The sequence below is a fragment of the Pristis pectinata genome, chromosome 4 (genome assembly GCF_009764475.1).
Source record: "Pristis pectinata isolate sPriPec2 chromosome 4, sPriPec2.1.pri, whole genome shotgun sequence".
Lineage (NCBI taxonomy): Eukaryota > Metazoa > Chordata > Chondrichthyes > Rhinopristiformes > Pristidae > Pristis > Pristis pectinata.
In genome coordinates this window covers 14,895,228-14,913,705 of record NC_067408.1, presented here as the reverse complement: position 1 = coordinate 14,913,705, position 18,478 = coordinate 14,895,228, and the positions used below count along the sequence as shown (strand labels likewise).

The 18,478-nt window shown below is 40.8% G+C and overlaps 1 protein-coding gene across 1 annotated transcript in view; it reads left to right on the top strand.

The window, feature by feature from the left end:
• Window positions 1-18,478, top strand: part of LOC127569976 (protocadherin Fat 1-like) — a 149,359-nt gene that overhangs the window by 89,300 nt on the left and 41,581 nt on the right. Inside the window, exons 7-9 of the mRNA XM_052015107.1 lie at window positions 9,689-9,828; window positions 12,468-12,743; window positions 17,935-18,145. Of these exons, the coding sequence (XP_051871067.1) occupies window positions 9,689-9,828; window positions 12,468-12,743; window positions 17,935-18,145 (627 nt within the window). The remainder of the gene's footprint in view (window positions 1-9,688; window positions 9,829-12,467; window positions 12,744-17,934; window positions 18,146-18,478) is intronic.

Genomic DNA, 18,478 nt, shown 5'->3' with positions numbered 1-18,478 from the left:
ATGTCAAACCAGGGGTAACAATTGGGTAGAACATTAGGGAGGATTTCCTGTTTTTCAACAAAATAGTGCCTCGGGAACTTTTATTTCCACACTTTTATATTTTCTTACAACAAAGGAGGCCATTTGCCCCATCAAGTCTATGCCAGCACTCAGATCATTCCCATTAGTCTCATTTCCCACATTTATTTCCCTGTAACCTATAGTGACTACCAACCTGTACGTCTTTGGAATGTGGGAGGAAACTGGAGCACCCAGAGGAAACCCACGTAGTCATTCGGAGAATGTACAAACTCCTTACAGACAGCAGTGGGAATCGAGCCCCATTCACTGGCACTGTAATAGCGTTACGCTAACTGCTGCGCTACCGTGCTGCCCAAAATTTGTATTTTTGCCCCTGAGCTCCCACCCCAACTCTGTATCTAATCACCTCTATCCATGCATTTCCCCCCATTTCCCAGGGTCTCTCCCAGCAAAGACAGAACTAACATAGGAAAGACATTGTGTGAGTTTTAATATGTAATGGTTTTCATTTGTTGCCTTGGGCTTTGTGCATTGCAGAATAATGCTGGAATTCTGTACATTAAGCTGCTGCTGTTCTCCACTACTGCACCTATATAATGCATTGTTTTATTGGCCAAGGACTTTCTTTGTCCATGCCTCAGTTCAATATATCATCCAGCAGAAAGTCAAATTTAGATTGCTTTTTCAAACCTCTATATTTAGACATAAACCCATGATTTAATGAGAGATGTAAGAGTGAATCATAAAACACAGAATGAGGCCATTTGCCTGTCATGCCTGTGCCGGCCTTTTCTGTCTCTGTAGGTTTAAAGTGTTGTCTCGAGCCTAGCTTTTGAAAGTGGGGCCATGAAGGTTGGTTCTTTCAGTTACATTACACCTGTTGATAAGGATCTATTTTATGATTGGTTTAATTTCTGATGCTTTGTCAAGCTTGCTTTATTCTTTTTATACTCTTTGTTTGTGATTGCTGTGAAGTTAATTTTGTTCTGTTGCTGATCCAAATAAAATTTAGTTACAGTGACGAGTAATTGCGAGAAAGTAGCTGTTTCCTTCGAGTGTACCACCTGCGAACATTCAGTCCAAGTAACAGCAGATTAAGAACAGGGAAGGTAGATATAATCTGGCTGGGTGCTGACTAAGTAAACAGGCTCAGAAAGTACGCATTGGCAGTAGGTTCTGACTTTAGTGAAAGACAGGGTTGACCCATGGCGCAGTGTGCCCTCTGATGGTTGTGATTACTCGAGCATTATGATACACATCCAAAATGTAACTTGGGAACATTGACATCAATTTAAAAGCTTTCATATCTGCTAGTGCTTTGGAGATAAGTTTTCACAAGAGTTTCATGGGGATGCTTCAATAGGCTATTGTGCAAAAAAATGGCGATACAAAAATGGCATATATTCTACAATGCTGTAAGGTTCTCGTAAGCCCCCACTTAAAGTATTCTGTTCAGTACCAAGTGCCACATTTTAGGTTGGAAGGGGCTGGGAACTCCACAGATCTGCTGCAACAATGCTGGGTTGAGATTTGCATAGATTAGACGTACCTTGAATGGAGAAGATTAAGGGTGATCTGATCAAGCTTTTTAAGATGCTATATGGATTTCAAAGAGTAGCATTGTAGAATCATGGCAGGACAGCAGGAGGCCTTTTGGTCCATCATGAGAGTGCTGACTCATTGAAAGAGTTACTCAATTTAGGCCCAAACTCCAATTCATTTCCCATAAATCATCAAATCAATCCTTCTCAAGTTTGTCCTCAGTTGCCTTTGAGTAGTTGTTATGATGTTTGTGTCTTATCTTTACTATTCTTTAGCCAATTACTTTAAACTTGTCCTCTCACATTCTTACTAGTCAGAGGAAACAGTTTTGTCCTGCTTAGAAAAAAACCCTCATCTATTCAAATATCTCCATTTGAATTTTTTGGCTCATCAGTTGAATGGGCCAAAAATGCATTCTCTTGGCTTTAAGTACAACTAATTAATTAGTTCTTTCAAAGAAGATTCATGGCCTCTTTCTATGCTCTGTGCAGAGTCATTTGTGAGTCTGCAAAAAGCAGGCATTGGCTAAAAGTGACTATTGTGGAAGCGAGCTTGTCCTCAGTAAATTATTGATTCCTTAAATATCCCAGCCGAAATTACAGAGCATCATGTTCTGATGAAAGGTCATGACCTGGAACTTTAACTGTGTTCACTCTCTACAGAAATATTGACTATCCCTTTGCATCCGTAGATGCTGCTTGACCCACTGTGTTCCTCCAGTTGTTTGTTTTTTTTGCTCCAGATTCCATCATCTGCACTCTCTTGTGTCCCTATACATGTTGCCTGACCTGCTGAGTATTTTCCAGCATTTTTCTGTCGTGGAGTCATAGATACAGCATGGAAACAGACCCTTCAGCCTAACTCATCCATACTGACTGTGTTGCCCAGTGAGCTAGTCCCATCTGCCCATGTTTGGCCCATGGACCTCTAAATCTCTCCTATCCATGTACTTATCTGGATGGCTTTTAAATGTTGCTAATGTGCCAGCCTCAACCGCTATTTCTGGTAGCTCATTCCAACTATGCACCATCCTTTGCATAAAGAAGCTGCCCCTGATGTCTCCTTTAAATCTCTCTTCTCTGATCTCAAACCTATGCCCTCTTGTTTTTAGCACCTTCTCCCTGGGAAAAAGACAATGTCTATGGCCCTCATGATCTTATATACCTCTATCAGGTCACCCCTCAATCTCCTATGTTCCAGGTAATAAAGTTCCAGTGTACACAACCTCTCCTTGTAACTCAGTCTCCAAAGTCCAAGCAACGTCCTAGTAAATTGTTTCTGCACTCTTTCTAGTTTAATAATGTCTTTCCTATAACATGGTGACCAAAGCTCTGCACAATACTCCATGTGAGGCCTTACTGATGTCTTATATAACTACAATGTAATTTCCCAACTCCCATACTCAGTGCCCTGAACAATGAAGGCCAAGCTGCCAAATGCCTTCTTCACCACCCTACCTACCTGAGTGCCACTTTCAGCAAACTGTGCACTTGCACTCCTAGGTCCCTCTGTTCCATAACACTCCCCAGGGCCCTACCATTCACTGTATAAGTCCTACCTGGTTTGATCTCCCAAAATGCAATTCCTCACATTTATCTGGATTGAAAGCCATTTGCCAGTTCTCAGCCCACATACCTAGCTGATCAAGGTCACTGTAATTTTTCATAGCCTTCTACACTGTCTATAACACCACCTATTTTAGTATCATCCACAAACCTACTAACCATACCTCGTACATTTACCTCTAAATCATTTATATAAATTACAAACAACAAAGGTCCCAGCACTGACCCCTGTGGCACACCACTAGACACAGGCCTTCAGTCTGAGAAACAACCCTCAACCATCACCCTCTGCTTCCTACCATTGAGCCAATTATGAATCCCATTGGCTATCTCCCCCTAGATCCCATGCAATCTAACCTTCCAGACAAGACCGCCATGAGGGATCTTGTCAAAGGCCTTGCTAAAGTCCATATAGATAACGTCCACTGCCCTACCCTCATCCACCCTCTTGGTTACCTCCTCGAAGAACACCAAGAGGTTTGTTAGCCATGACTTCCCACACACAAAGTCATGCTGACTGTCCCAAATCAGATCCTGTTCCTCAGAATCCCCTCCAACATTTACTCATCACCGATGTCAGACTCACTGGCCTATAGTTTCCTGGCTTGTTTTTGCTATCCTTTTAAACAATGGTACCACATTAGCCACTCTCCCGTCCTCTGGAACCTTCCCTGTGGCCAAAAATCTCTGCAAGGGCTTCTGCAATTTCTTCTCTGGCTTCCCACAAGGTCCGAGAGTGCACCAGGTCAGGCCCTGGCGACTTATCCACCTTAATGCACTTAAAGGGCTCCAATACCTCCTCCCTGCTGATTCGTATGTGGTCCAAGACATCACCACTCATTTCCCTCATTTTCTTAGCCTCTATCTTTTTCTCCACAGTAAAAACTGAAGAGAAATATTAATTAAAAATCTCTCCCATTTCCTTTGGTTCTACACACAGACAGCCTCGCCAACCTTTAAGGGGACCTATTCTCTCCCTAACCACCCTTTTACTCTTAATATATCTATAGAATCTCTTGGGATTTTGCTTCACCTTGCCTGCCAGATCCTTCTCATATCCTCTTTCTGCCCGCCTAACTTCTCTCTTAAGTGCACTCCTACACTTCTTGTAGTCATCAATGACAGTCACTAGTTCCCAATTGCTTATGCACAGTGTATGCCTCCCTCTTTTTCTGAACCAGAGCCTCAATATCTCTCATCAACCAGGGTTCCCGAAACCTACCAGCATTCCCTTCACCCTAACAGGAGCATGTAGGTCCTGAACTCTTGACATCTCACTGTTAAAAGCCTCCCATTTGGTTAGATGCTCTTTTCCCTGCAAAGAATCTCACCCAATCAACCTCTGCAAGATCCAATCTAATGGCTCCAAAATTTGCTCTGCCCCAGTTCAGAACCCTAACCTGTGAACCAGTCATATCCTTCTCTGTAACTATTTTAAAACTAATAGAATTATGGTCACTGGACCCAAAGTGCTCACCGACAGATACTTCTGCCACTTGCCCTACTTCATTTCCCAAGAGGACGTCCAATGTCACACCCTCTCTGGTAGGTCCCTCCATATATTGATAAAGGAAGCTTTCTCGGACAGAGTTCACAAATTCCACTCCATCCAAGCCTCTTACACTATGGCTGGCCCATTCTATATTTGGGAAGTTAAAGTCTCCCACTGATACTACCCTATTAAGTTTACAACTAGCTGCAATCTCCTGCATATCTGCTCCTCCAATTCCCGCTGACTATTGGGGGGCTTATAATACTATCCCATCAGAGTGACCATCCCCTTCTTGTTTCTAAGTTCTACCCATGTGGCCTCACTGGATGATTCCCCCAAGATTATCCTCTCTAAGGACAGTTATTACTTTATGTCCTCCTTGACCAAGAAGGCAACTCCTCCTCCTCTCATACCTACACCTCTGTCACACCTGTAGCATCTGTATCCTGGAACAATATCCTGTTCTTATGACAGAATATCATTCAGACCCTGGGTGACTTGCATTTTTGTAAATATGGCATGCCAACATATCAGTAATAGCATCTTTGGACATAGCAGAGCATGTACCTGGTGTTTTCCTGGTCTGTACCATCCAGCTCTAACTGAGTCATTCATTTATCAAATTAACCACTGGAGTCACTTCTGTCTCCCAATGCCTACTTGGTGTTTGGTAGCTCTGTCTCAGTGTTGGAGAAGTTGTTTTATACACTGAGACAAGAGGTACAAATTGTGCGCAAAATGTAAAGCAACCAGTGATGTATCTGCTCAGTGTATGGAAATGAAAATGAATATCGTAAGTAGAAGAGCATTTTCAGTGAGCTTTGAGAACATCATTACTCCCTCTCAATGTCATTCCATTCATGGTATTACCATCTGGGATCTAGCAGGACCTCCATTCCCACTGGGTAATCCATCTGCTCATCACACTGTGTATTCCTTCACTTGGCTGTACATATAATAAGTCTCCTGTTGCTTAGTTTCCATTTAGAAGTTATTTTGTACATTATTAATTCATTGCACAATCTTTTCTCGTTGCACAAGCTATTCTCTTTGCTGCCTGCTAGAAATAATTTATTTCATAATGTTTTTTAGAAAACATAAAGCTCCACTTGTGAATAATATTTTTATGGAAGTATTCAGTACAATCTCACTGTATGTACTATTTTAAAGTATATGTACATTTTACAGTCATTTACATGGAACAGTTGATAAGATCAAGTAACATTCTGAATAAGACTCATTTGTGAATAAATCAACAGCCATTTTACTTGGAAATAGGCATTTCAAGCAGAAATTCTATTTCCATTTCAGAGGCAATGATGAGATCAAATGATGATGATGAGATCAATGAGGAGTTGCCAATCAAATGATAGGCAATTAGCATGAGTTTGCAAGATACTCTCATTCGATAATCCCTCAAGGATATACTTACAGTTGCACGCTGATATAGGAATGAACATTATTTAATTTAAAGTGACAAGGACTGTTGTAGGATTTGGAAGACAGGGCAATGAGGTAGTGATCCTGCGTCTACAATGACCTGCAAGCGCAGCAAATGAATAAATGGTGAATCTTAGCTTTTTAGGGTGTCGTCATTTAGGGATGAAAGTAGTCAGGGAACTGAGTGAGTTTGTTGATTTTCTTGAATTTGTTTTCACTGCACAAAACTGATTACTCTTTAATCTTGTTTGCACTTCAAATGATACTTAAGGCTTCTCCAATGATGACACAATGGTTAAATTTCTGGACTAGTGACTTTGAAGGCTGGACTAACAGTCCAAAGATATGAGTTTAAACCCCACCATGGCAGCTGTGGAGTTTAAATTCAGCTCGCCCTAATAATGATGACGAAAGACTACCGAATTGTTGTAAAAACCCACCTAGTTCACCGTAGAACCATAGAACACTACAGCACAGAAAACAGGTCATTCGGCCCTTCTAGTCTGTGCCGAAACTTCATTCCACTATTGCCATTGATCTGCACCCAGTCCATAACCCTCCAGACCTCTCCCATCCATGTATCTATCCAATTTATCCTTAAAACTTAAGAGTGAGCCCACATTTACCACATCAGATGGCAGCTCATTCCACACTCCCATCACTCTCTGAGTGAAGAAGTTCACCTTAATGTTTCCACTTTCATCCTAAAGCCATGTCCTCTCATACTTATCTCTCCTAATCTAGGTGGAAAGAGCCTACTTGCACTTACTCTGTCTATACCCCTCATAATTTTGTAAACCTCTATCAAATCTCCCCTCATTCTTCTACGCTCCGGGCAATAAAGTCCTAACCTGTTCAATCGTTCCCTGTATATACATATTAATTTATGCCCTGGCATATCCCTCATTTTACCATTGCACTCAATACAAGGGTTAACACTGCTCAGATAAGGTATGCAGAAGAGCTTGCAGGGAGTAGCATCAGCTCTATCTGAAAATCAGGTGCTAAACTGGTAAAGCTAGAACACAGAAGTGCATGTTTGCTAAGTAGCAGGCAATTGGCAGAGATAAGTAATTTCAAAACCACCATGTCACATAAAAGCTCTGCAGTCCTGCCACATGGATGAACAATGGTGGTGGCCAGTGAATGGTGGTGGCTAATGAACAGGAAGCGGAGGTTTCAAGGATCTCCCCGTCCTCAACAATGGTCCTCAGTGATGAGTGTTGAAGACAAGGCTGAAATATTCAGGACCATATTCAACCAGAAGTGCCAAATAGATGGTTCATCCTGACTCCCAGTGCGACTCCCACTATCACAAGTTGTTTCACTTTCAGTGTTACCAAGCAAAGGCAATGGGACTAGATAAATACCAGCTTTGCTATCGATGATGCACTCCAGAAATAGCCATACCTCTAGCCAAGCTCTTCCAACATACTTACAACACTAGCGCTCACCGGACACTGTGGAAAATTGCCCAAGTATATCCTATGCACAAATAGCAATTTAGTCCAACTAATTGTCATCCAATCACTCTACTCTTCACCTTCAGCAGAGTGATGGAAGATGACATTGGCAATGCTAACAAGCAGTATTTACTCTCTAATAAGCTGTTCACTGCTGTCAAGTTTGCATTTTACATCAAATAGGTCAGTGATAATAGACCTGATTCTAATTCTGATTCTAATTTCACTGGAACCATTTGGCCTCAGACCTCCAGACCATCACATCTTTGGTTCACTCATGAGCCAAAGGGCTAAAATGTTGAGGTGACGTTGGGGCAGCATTTGACCAAATTTGGTATCATGGAGCCCTGGTAAAATTGAAGTACTTGGGCATAAGAGTGAAAACACTCCAATAGCTGGAATCATACCTTACACAAAGGAGAGTTGTGGTTGTTGAGGTCAATAATTTCAACACCAGGGCATCAATGCAGGAGGTCCTCGGGACACAATAATCCTCAGCCATTTAGTCAATTAATTACCTTCCTTCCATCAGAAGGTCAAAATTAATTAGGCAGGACAGTTTAATCCAACTAATTGTCATCCAATCACTCTACTCTTCACCTTCAGCAGAGTGATGGAAGATAACATTGGTAATGCTAACATGCACAGTAAAAGGCACGGTAGCATAGCAGTTAGCGTAACACTCATATAGCGCCAGTGACCCAGGTTCAATTCTGGCCGCTGTCTGTAAGGAGTTTGTACATTCTCCCCTTATCTGGATGGGTTTCCTCCGGGTGCTCTGGTTTCCTTCCATATTCCAAAGATGTCCAGGTTAGGAAGTTGTGGGCATGCTACATTGGCGCTGGAAATGTGGCGACACTTGCGGGCTGCCCCCTATACATTCTACGCAAAAGATGTATTTCACTGTGTGTTTCGATCTGCATGTGATTAATAAAGATATCTTATCAAAAGTGGAAATGCTTGCTGATGTTTGCACAATGTTCAGTTTCATTAGAAAATCCTCAGCAAAAGAAGTCCATGCACATATGCAGCAAAACCTTGGTTACATTCAGACATAGGCTAATGAGAGGCAAGTAACATTCATGCTAAACAAATGCCAAGCAATGGCCATCTGCAACAAAAGAAAGCCCAAACTTGACATTCAGTGGCATTACCATCACAGAGTCCCCCACCATCATCACTCTGGAGGTTATCATTGACTTGAAACTCAACTGGAGCAGCCACCAAAACTACTGTGCCTGCAAGAGCAGATTAGAGGCTGGATATCCTGAGGTGAGTGACTTATCTCCTGACATCCCAAAGCCTTTCCACCATCTACCAGGTAAATTCATGAGATGTGAAGGTGACAGCTCCAATGACATCCAAGGAGTTTGACACCAGCCAGGATAAAGCATCCTACTTCATTGGCACTGACACCCTAAACATTGATTCCTTCCAATAGCAACACACCATGGCTGCAAAATGCACTCTCGCGATTAATTAGGATACTCTGACAACATTCCCCAAACACATGGCATCCACCATCAAGAAGGACAAGAGCAACACATGCAAGGGAACACTGCCACCAGCACATTCCCCTCCAAGTCCCACGCCATCCTGACCTTTAAATACATTGTCATTCCATTATATATATTCCAGTTGCTACTGAATCTAAATTCTGGAATTCCCTTGCCGGCAGCTTTGTGGGAGTTACTTCACCCAAAGGGCTGGAGCAGTCCAAGAAGGGCACTCATCACCACTTTCTCAAGATCAGTTAAGGATGAGCAATAAATGCTGGCTTGCACGTGGCATCCACACCCCAAAAATTAATTTAAAAGAACCTGCTGCCGGATTGGCCTGTCTGACGATAGTATCTCTGTAGATCCCTGAGTAGGGAGAAGGACAGTTAAAGACAGCCACATGCTTTCATCTGTTCTTTTTCTTTGTGGTGAGACTTTTATGCCTCGTCTTACTACTTCACCTGGTTACATAGAGTGCACTCCAGTGTTATTTGGCAAGTACATGCCCAATTAGCACAGTTGCTTTCTCTTGTGCAATTTATGTTCCAAGGTTAGTTCGACTTTTGATATGAATTAAGTGTATCATTGTGAAAGGTTTCTTGAGCTCACCTTGAATCTGAAATGTCTTTCAGGCTGGTCCACTCATCTCTTCTTACTCTCTAACAGGTGGGGATGATGAGGAGGAGTTTGAAATCGAGAAGAATAGCGGCACCATCACCATTGCCAAACCATTAAATGCCAGCCAGACATCGAGTTACAACTTGACAGTGCAAATGACCAATGGAACAGATTCCGTCACAACTCAGGTATAAGTTCAATAGAGTTTAATCCAGCCCAGTGTGAGGTGTTGCACTTTAGGAAATCAAATGTAAAGGGTGGTATATAGTTAATGGCAGGATCCTTAACACCATTGAGGGATCTTGGGGTTCAAGTCCATAGCTCCCTGAAAATAGCTGCACAGGTTGATAGGGTGGCAAAGAAGGCGTATGGCATGATTGCCTTTATTGGTCAAGGCACTGAGTTCAAGAGTCAGGAAGTTATGCTGCAGTTTTATAAAACTTTGGTTAGGCCACATCTGGAGCATTGCGTTCATTTCTGGCCTTCCCATTACAGAAGGGATGTGGAGGCTTTGGAGAGGGTGCAGAAGAGGTTTACCAGGAAGCTGCCTGGATTAGAGGGCATGTGCCAGAAGAAGAGGTTGGACAAACTTGGGTTGTTTCCTCTGGAGTGGCGGAGGCTGAGGGGAAACATGATAGAAATTTATAAAATAATGAGAAGCATAGATAAACAGCTGGTAGCTTTTTCCCAGGGTCGAAATGTCTAATACCAGAGGGCATGCATTTAAGGTGAGAGGGCTAAGTTCACAGAGAGTGGTTGATGCCTGGAATGCACTGCCGGGTGGAAGCAGAGGCAAATACAATAGATGCATTTAAGAGGCTCTTAGATAGGCACATGAATATGCAGAGAACAGAGGGATATGGACCATGTGTAGGCAGAAGGGACTAGTTTAGTTAGGCTTTTAATTACTAGTTTAATTAATTTGACACAACATCATGGGCTGAAGGGCCTGTTCCTGTGCTGTGCTGTTCTATGTTCTATAAGAGTAAAAAATGTTGGCAGAGTGCACTATTTATTTCATAATTCATTCAGGGCTTTGTGAAGGGCATGTGCTGAAACATTCTGTGACACAACCAGCAGAAGGTGCTTGCTCCGTAATGCAGAGAGTTGCAGTGTTAGCTTTTTGGGATCTGGAACACGTTTGTGGAGCTTTGCTGTCACAATGGAGGGCATTTAACTTGGCCTGTCCCTGCTTATGGATCACTGTAGAGAGTTGGGTTATCAAGCCTGTCCTGAGATGAATGAGCAGTTCATTGCTGAGAGGGTGTTTGTAAATTTGGAGGTGCTGTCCTTGGATAGAGATCAGATTGCACAAGGTCAGAAAACCAGGAGCTGACTTAATTGTTCCATTTTATACAATTACAAGCACTCTAATATATGAAATCTATTTAAGTGCAAACAAAGCAATAGACTGAATACTATTTCTGTGGGTAAATTTGATAAAATAAATCTTTTGCAGAGGAGGCTAATGCAGTAGACGCAGGAATGGATGTTATTTATTTGGGCTTCCAGATAGTATTTGTAAAGTTCCTCAAAAAAACTTTTTGCTAAAGGTGACAGGATATGACTAGAGCTTTCATGCAAGGATTAGTGTTGTGGCCACAACTATTTGTTGTATTTATTAATGATGTTGATAGTGGAATAGAAAGCCATATATGGAGTACAAAAGTGGGAAATCTGGCTACAATGAGACTTGATTTAATCTCCTTATTTAAGGAGGGATATAGTTACACTGGGGGTATTTCAAAGAAGGTTCACTTGACTCATTCCTGAGAAAAAAGGGTTGTTTTACAAGGTAAGACTGAGGAAATTAGGCCTCGGCTCACTGGAATTTAGAGAAATGAGTGATGAGCTTATTTAAATGCATCAGATTCTGATGGGACTTGACAGAGTTGATAATGATAGGCTACATCCTCTCAAGGGGGAACCTAAAACTGGAAGGCATGGTTTTGGAATAAGAGCTTCCTCATTTAAGGTGGAAATGACAAGAAATAGCTTTTCTTAGGAAGACATGAATGTTTGGAATGCTGTGGTTGACATTTTGGTCTATAGAGGAATCAAAGGTTAAGGAAAACAGAGAAAAAAGTGGAACTGTGACCAAGATTAGATCAGTCGTGACCTTATGGAATAGCAGGGCAGGTCTGAAATGTCATTTGGCCGACTCTTGCACCTACTCCTTATGTTCTTGTGTTATTATTTATCCAGATTTGTTGAAGATACAAAAGTAGTGGTATTGTAAGCAGCGGAGCAATAAAACTGTTAACATTCTGAAAGCTATTAAAAGAATTATCGAATGGACAAAATTGTGGGGAACAAATTTCAAAGAAAGCTCATATGAGGTCATCTACTTTAAACCAAAAAAATGAAAAATGGAGTGCTTTCTTAATGATGAAAAAATACTGGCAGTGGAGAAACAAAAAGACATAACATCTCAATTTCAGGGATCATTCTGTCATGGGCAATATACAGAAAATGATTGAAAAGTTTCATTGATTGTTGGTCTTAATTTCCAGGATACCAGAATAAAAAGGGGTAGAAATCAGACCAGGCTTAGAATGCTGTGACCAGCTCTGGGCACCACACTTCAGGAAAAATATAGGAGCATTAGAGAGAATGCAGCATAGATTTCAGTGATGCTTTGATTCCAAGAGTTAAGCTATGAAGAGGATTGGGGTCATGGGCACAAGAAGTCAACAGACTTATTTCTCATGCTTGCCCATTCAGTTTATGTCTGAATCCAAGGGAAAAATTTGGTCCCCTGTTTTTGCACCATTCAGTAACAACACTCAGATCAGCACTTTGTCATTTCTTTGTTTTTATATATTAGGCGTATGTCAAGGTGATTGACATCAACGAACACCGGCCACAATTTTTAGAGAGTAAATATGACGTATGGATTCCTGAAGACACACCTCGCATGACTGAAATTCTGCAGATCAGTGCCCAAGACACGGATGGAAGTAACAAGCTGATTTATACCATCCAGAGCAGTGTTGATGCTGAGACCCTAAAGCTGTTTTACCTGGACCCTGCCAGTGGAGTGCTACTGACTGCTGATGAACTAGATTATGAAGCAATCCAGCTGCACACTCTTACTATTATGGTAGGTGAAATATATTACCATCAAGCACTAGGTAGCCTGACAATTTCAGTGGACTGTATAGAAAGTCTTCTTATCCATTTGGATGTTTTGGGTAGGGTAGATTTTATGCAGCAACTTTCCTGGGTCTCTCGCTACTTCATCATCAGAAATTTGGTGGAAGCCTATTTGGATGCATAAATGGTGCTTTCACCAAATTTTCATGAATGTGAAAAAGAGCTTTGGAAGTTCTTTATTATTGGCAACAAATATGCCCTCATAAAGTCTACCATAGTCAGGTAAATGCAACTCCTTCAATCAACCACAAATAAAGGCAGGAAATGCTGGGTATTCTCAGCAGGTCAGTCAGTACCTGTAGAGTGAGAAACAGAGTTAACATTTCTTCTTTCTTCCATCTCCCAATAGTCTACATCAGAGCAGCAAATGCATATTGCTCCACCAACACATTTCTCTATCCTCCACTGCCAGCCCACCTCTGGTCTAAGTAACAATCTGTACAGATGTATGCTGGATTCTTATTTCTTCTGGGAACTGGACTGATCCCTCCAAACCCATTTTATGTGGAAGCTAATTAAGCATTGAAGGCTGGATTGGAAAGAATTATAGCACATAGGGCGGAGGTAAAATGAGGTTCAGGCAACTGTGGACACACAAGAGACTGCAGATGCTGGAATCTGGAGCAACAATCTGCTGCAGGAACTCAGTGGGTTGAGCAGCATCTGCAAGTGGAAAGGAATTGTCAACATTTCAGACTGAAACCCTGCATCAGGATCCTGATGTAGAGGTTTGATTCGAAATGTCAGTAATTGATTTCCCCCCACAGATGCTGCTCGACCCACTGAGTTCCTCCAGCACATTGTTTTTTGCTTCAGACAACTGTGATTAGAAAACCTACAGCACAATTCAGGCCCTTCGGCCCACAAAGCTGTGTCGAGCATGTCCTTGCCTTAGAAATTACTAGGCTTACCCATAACCTACCCATAGCAATTGCAGAAAGCCTGAGATTATACCAGACAGTGATTTCCATTGGACTTCATTTCTTCTACTAGTATTCAGGGACTGCATTGCCATTTGCAGTTTGAGATAAATTACTTGGGGAATTGCAATTTCAATTCAACTTGATTCCACATCAGTGCCATTGAAAGGTTCACAGTCTGATTCTGCGGAGGCTGAGGATTATATTTTTGAACTGGAAATAATTTTCATTATTCCTGGCAACATATGGGAAAACCCTGAGCTGAGCCAAACCTGTGCCATCCACCATATGGTTGCTGTCATTGAACAAAATGATAAATTACATTAGTTTCCGCACCACTGGTAACCCGATCTCGATTCAAGGTCATAACTACAATATTTCTGTAGCCTACTTTGCCGGATTTCCTGGTTGTAAACCATTCTGTGTTCACCACGCCCTATCTTCAAACTGACAAACTATTTCACTTTCTATCATAGGTGCTATGATGCAATGTCCTAGCACATCAAACCATCCATTTTAACCAAGATGTAGGCTTTAATACAATGGAACAATGGAATGATATTTTCTTTGTGGCTACTGTTCAGGAGTTTGAACTGGAAATCTGTTCAAATAGAATATGGTATTTCCATTTCTGACTCAAACATTTAACATTTTTCGGCATCAAGATCCTGTTTTGAAAATATCTCACCTTGATTTTGCAATAGTTATCTCCCTTTTGTTAAATATAACACACGGGTAGGTGACAGATCTACATTTTATAGACATCTGAAATGTATCTGAGGTTAAGGAAAAGTAACAGCTGAAAGTATCTAAGATGATATTTTTAAGTTGAATTGTTAGCTGGTTAAGTGACAATAAGCACGGACAAAAAGACATTGTAACAGTTCTAATCAACCAACAGTATCCATTTTATTAATGGAATGACAAATTTCAGATGAAGAAGCAAAAACAATTTCAAGAAGTCGGATTTTTAAATCAAGTTGTTCAGAAATTGGGCAGATTAATGGCCAACGATGAGATTTTAAATCATATGTCTAATTAGTAAAGTATTGGGCAGGAAATATGATAGTAGACGGATAGATTAAAATGTCACAGGAAAGATCTGGTTCATTAACAAAGCAGTGAAAAAGGAGAAAATTGCCTATAGTTGCTAGTGTTAAACTCATGTAAGAGTATTGTCCACCATACGCCCTTCCTTTCCACGTATTCAATTCCTTTGGCTTCAGCACAGCTGAATAGGGACACTTCATGACAATAGTTGGTTGGTACTTTTGACCAAAGATAAACTTATCCTCTTCTGTAAGTGGCTTTCAATTAGAAAGGATGAATATGCATTAATACAACACTTTTCATGGCCTCAGGACATCGTAAACCATCTCACAGCATGAAGAGCAATGTGGTTATAATCAAATAATTTGTTCCAAGTGTTGGTTAAGGCATTAATGTTGGCCAGGACACTGAGGTGAGCTCTCGTAAAACATGCTGTTGAATCTTTTACACCCATGCGTGAAAACAAATGGGGTCTTGGTTTAGCTTATTCAAACGATGTTCACAATATTGCTGAAACGTCATTGACCTGAAATGTCTTTTTTGTTTCTGTGTCCACAGTTGCTGTCTGATCTGCTGAGTAATTCTAGCATTTTCTATTTTTATTCTAGATTTCCAGCATCTGCAGTTTTATTTTGCTTTTCCATCATATTATTCATTGATTAACAGAGTTTGGCCTCTTAGAAAAGCTCGGCAGGTTGTTGACATGCAACTTTGTAAGAAAGCACATTGACGTAGCCAACATAACGTCATGATGACTGACATTCTTTACAAGTGTCGCAAGTTTCAGCCAGCTCAGACATCGATGGTCCTATTGAGCCACCCTTAGTAATGAAGATTGAATTCCACCAATCTGTGCCTGTGCCCTTGTTATTCATCCTGTGTCCTTGTTATTTTGTGTGCTTCTTCCAAGTGTTGTTCGACATAGAGACATGCTGTTGTAACAGCAGAGGGAGAGTGATAGGATGGATCTGGATTTGAATTAATTATGCTGCTGTTTCCCATTATTCATTCTCTGCAGAATGGTAGCCAAGGCTCAGCGAGGGAACTGAGGTGGCATTTGCTTCTCTGTTTGTTTCAAATGTGGGTCTGGTATTCAACAACAGCAACCACTTGCATTTTCATTGTGACATTAATATAATGAAGCACCTGAACAGGCTTCCCAGGTGTGCTATTAAACAAAATCTGACTCAGCCGTATAAAGAGGGATTAGGGTAGGATATAAATGCAAGTTGTCATTGTTGCTGTTGATCAAATACTTGGCCAAAGGAGTTAGTTTTAAAGAGCATAAGAAAGAGGCAGAGAAGTAGAGTTTAGGGAAGGAATTCCTGGTGCCAATAATTGAGCAATAATTTTCAAGAATGATCAGGAGGCCAGTTTTCACAATGGACAGATATCCCAAAGAACTGTTGGCTGGATTTCACTGAGATAGAGAGAAATATTGCAGCTGGTTTTGAAAACAAAGATGAAAATCAGTCCTGATGCAGGGTTTCGACCCAAAATGTCGACAATTCTTTTCCCCTCATATGTGCTGCTTGACCTGCTGAGTGACTGTTTGTTGCATAAAAATCATAAATAACATTTTGAGGGTCAGATTATTCTTGTTTTGGTTTTGTCACTAATCCTATTAAATAGAAATTAGAAGAAAGAAAATGAGAAGTCACCAGGTGCACGGATTATTAACTTTAACGGAAATGTAATCAGATCCATTGATTAGAAGTTTAAGCAAGTGACATTTGAATAGTCTTTAAAAAAAGTTAAATCATTCATAGAATATTGGTTCCATTTTGTTTACCAATGAAGTAATAGAAACATTTCAAACTGAGGTAAGCGGAATGGCATTGGATCTGTGTCAATAACGTTCCACCATAAAGACAATGACTTGACTCTAAGGGTTAATATATTTTCTTGAGTTTGTTTGTTGTTCACCCCAGTAAATGATTCTGTCTGTAAGTAGTGGCTTTGATGGACACAATGGCAGCCTTCCAATAGTGTTCTTGGATATTTTGCCAATATCATAAAATTGACTGTGTTTCACTTTCAGAAGAATGTGATTTGTAAATGATGACTGTAGAGAGATTAATTGCAGTCTGTAAAATCAGGTTTGATAAGTTAATGCTTTCATTCAATGTATCAAGTACAGAACAATGTCAAGATTAATTAGGAGCCATGTGAAAGGGCAATCTACTGCAATGTTTATTCACTGTTGATCATGGTTTTATATCTTATCTTAGCTGATGAATCAATATGTGTAATGAATTGATCTGTACGAATGGTATGCAGACAAGTTTTTCACTGTACCTCAGTACAAGTGACAATAATAAACCAATACCAATAGCAATATTCTTCAATGTTGTAACCCACTTGGTAGAAACACTGATGATAGCAGGGGTGCAGAATGGACTGTGAGCGGGCAACTTCAATCCATCACCAAGAGTGTCTTGGTAGGACCACCACTGGCCAAGTTGACTGAAGAATGAAGGGTAAAACTGCAATGCTGGGCTTAAGGCAAGTGAGTGAGCTAACATAGGGGAAAACTTACATGACCTCAGGCTACATAGGCTCATGAAAATGTCTGGTAGTATTGGTAGGAGAGACCACTCGTACATTTCTTGAGGAGGTAAGGTTTCATATTTGCACTGAGGACAGCCTTCATCAAGAAAATCAAGCAACTGCAAATGCTGAAATAAAAACAGAAAATAGTGGAAACACTCAGCAGGCCACAGATGCTGCCAGAATTGCTGAGTGTTGCAACCTACATCTCATTGTGTGGAACTACCAGCTTTGTAGATTTGAGAGATTTAGATGGATATAACAGCTCAAATACTGTAATCTCATGGTATGACATAACGACCACTCTATTGCCTCTATCAAGTCTTTGATACAGTCCTGGTTCAATGACAATGGTAAGAGAATTTGCCAGAAGAGGCACCAGGCATGCCATAAACTAAGGTTCCAATCTGGTGAAGCTACACCATGGGGCATTGTTAGTGGTATGGGGCATACATTGATGCCTATTTAGGAGGTGTGATAAAACAAGGAAGAACTGGAAGAACAGACTTAACCTGTTTCATTTTGCTCAGGAATATATGAATTTTTTTTTGATAAAATCCAAATTGTCAATGAAATGAAAATCTTTCCAGGTATAATATTTTTGTGTGTATTTGACAGGTGCGAGACCAGGAAGTTCCAGTTAAGCGGAACTTTGTTCGAGTCAATATTAATGTGGAGGATTCCAATGACCATCCACCCAGGTTTACCAGCCCTGCTTACCAAGGCAGTATAATAGAAAATGCACCATTTGGATCTGAAGTTCTGCAAGTAACCGCTTTGGACAAGGACACAGGAATGAATGCAGAAGTCATGTATTCCATTCAATCAGGTAACAAGATATCTTAAAGATAACTTGGACACTCATTTCTTGCATGCAATTGTTAAACATGGATAGCTACACATGGATTTTTAAAAAAATTAACATGTTTTTACGCTTTAGCCCACAAAGATTTACATTCCCTTCATTACAGCAATAAAACTGCTATCTAATTTCAGGGGGTTTCTTCCAGGTACTATCATGCCAAGACTTGATTCTGTATAACAAAGGACGTCATACCTAAACTTGCTGTTCACAGGCTTGAATCCATGATGCCACCTTCTACTTTACAATTTAATGGGGATGGGTGGAATTTTTTCCCTGGTCACTAGCATCAAATGCATC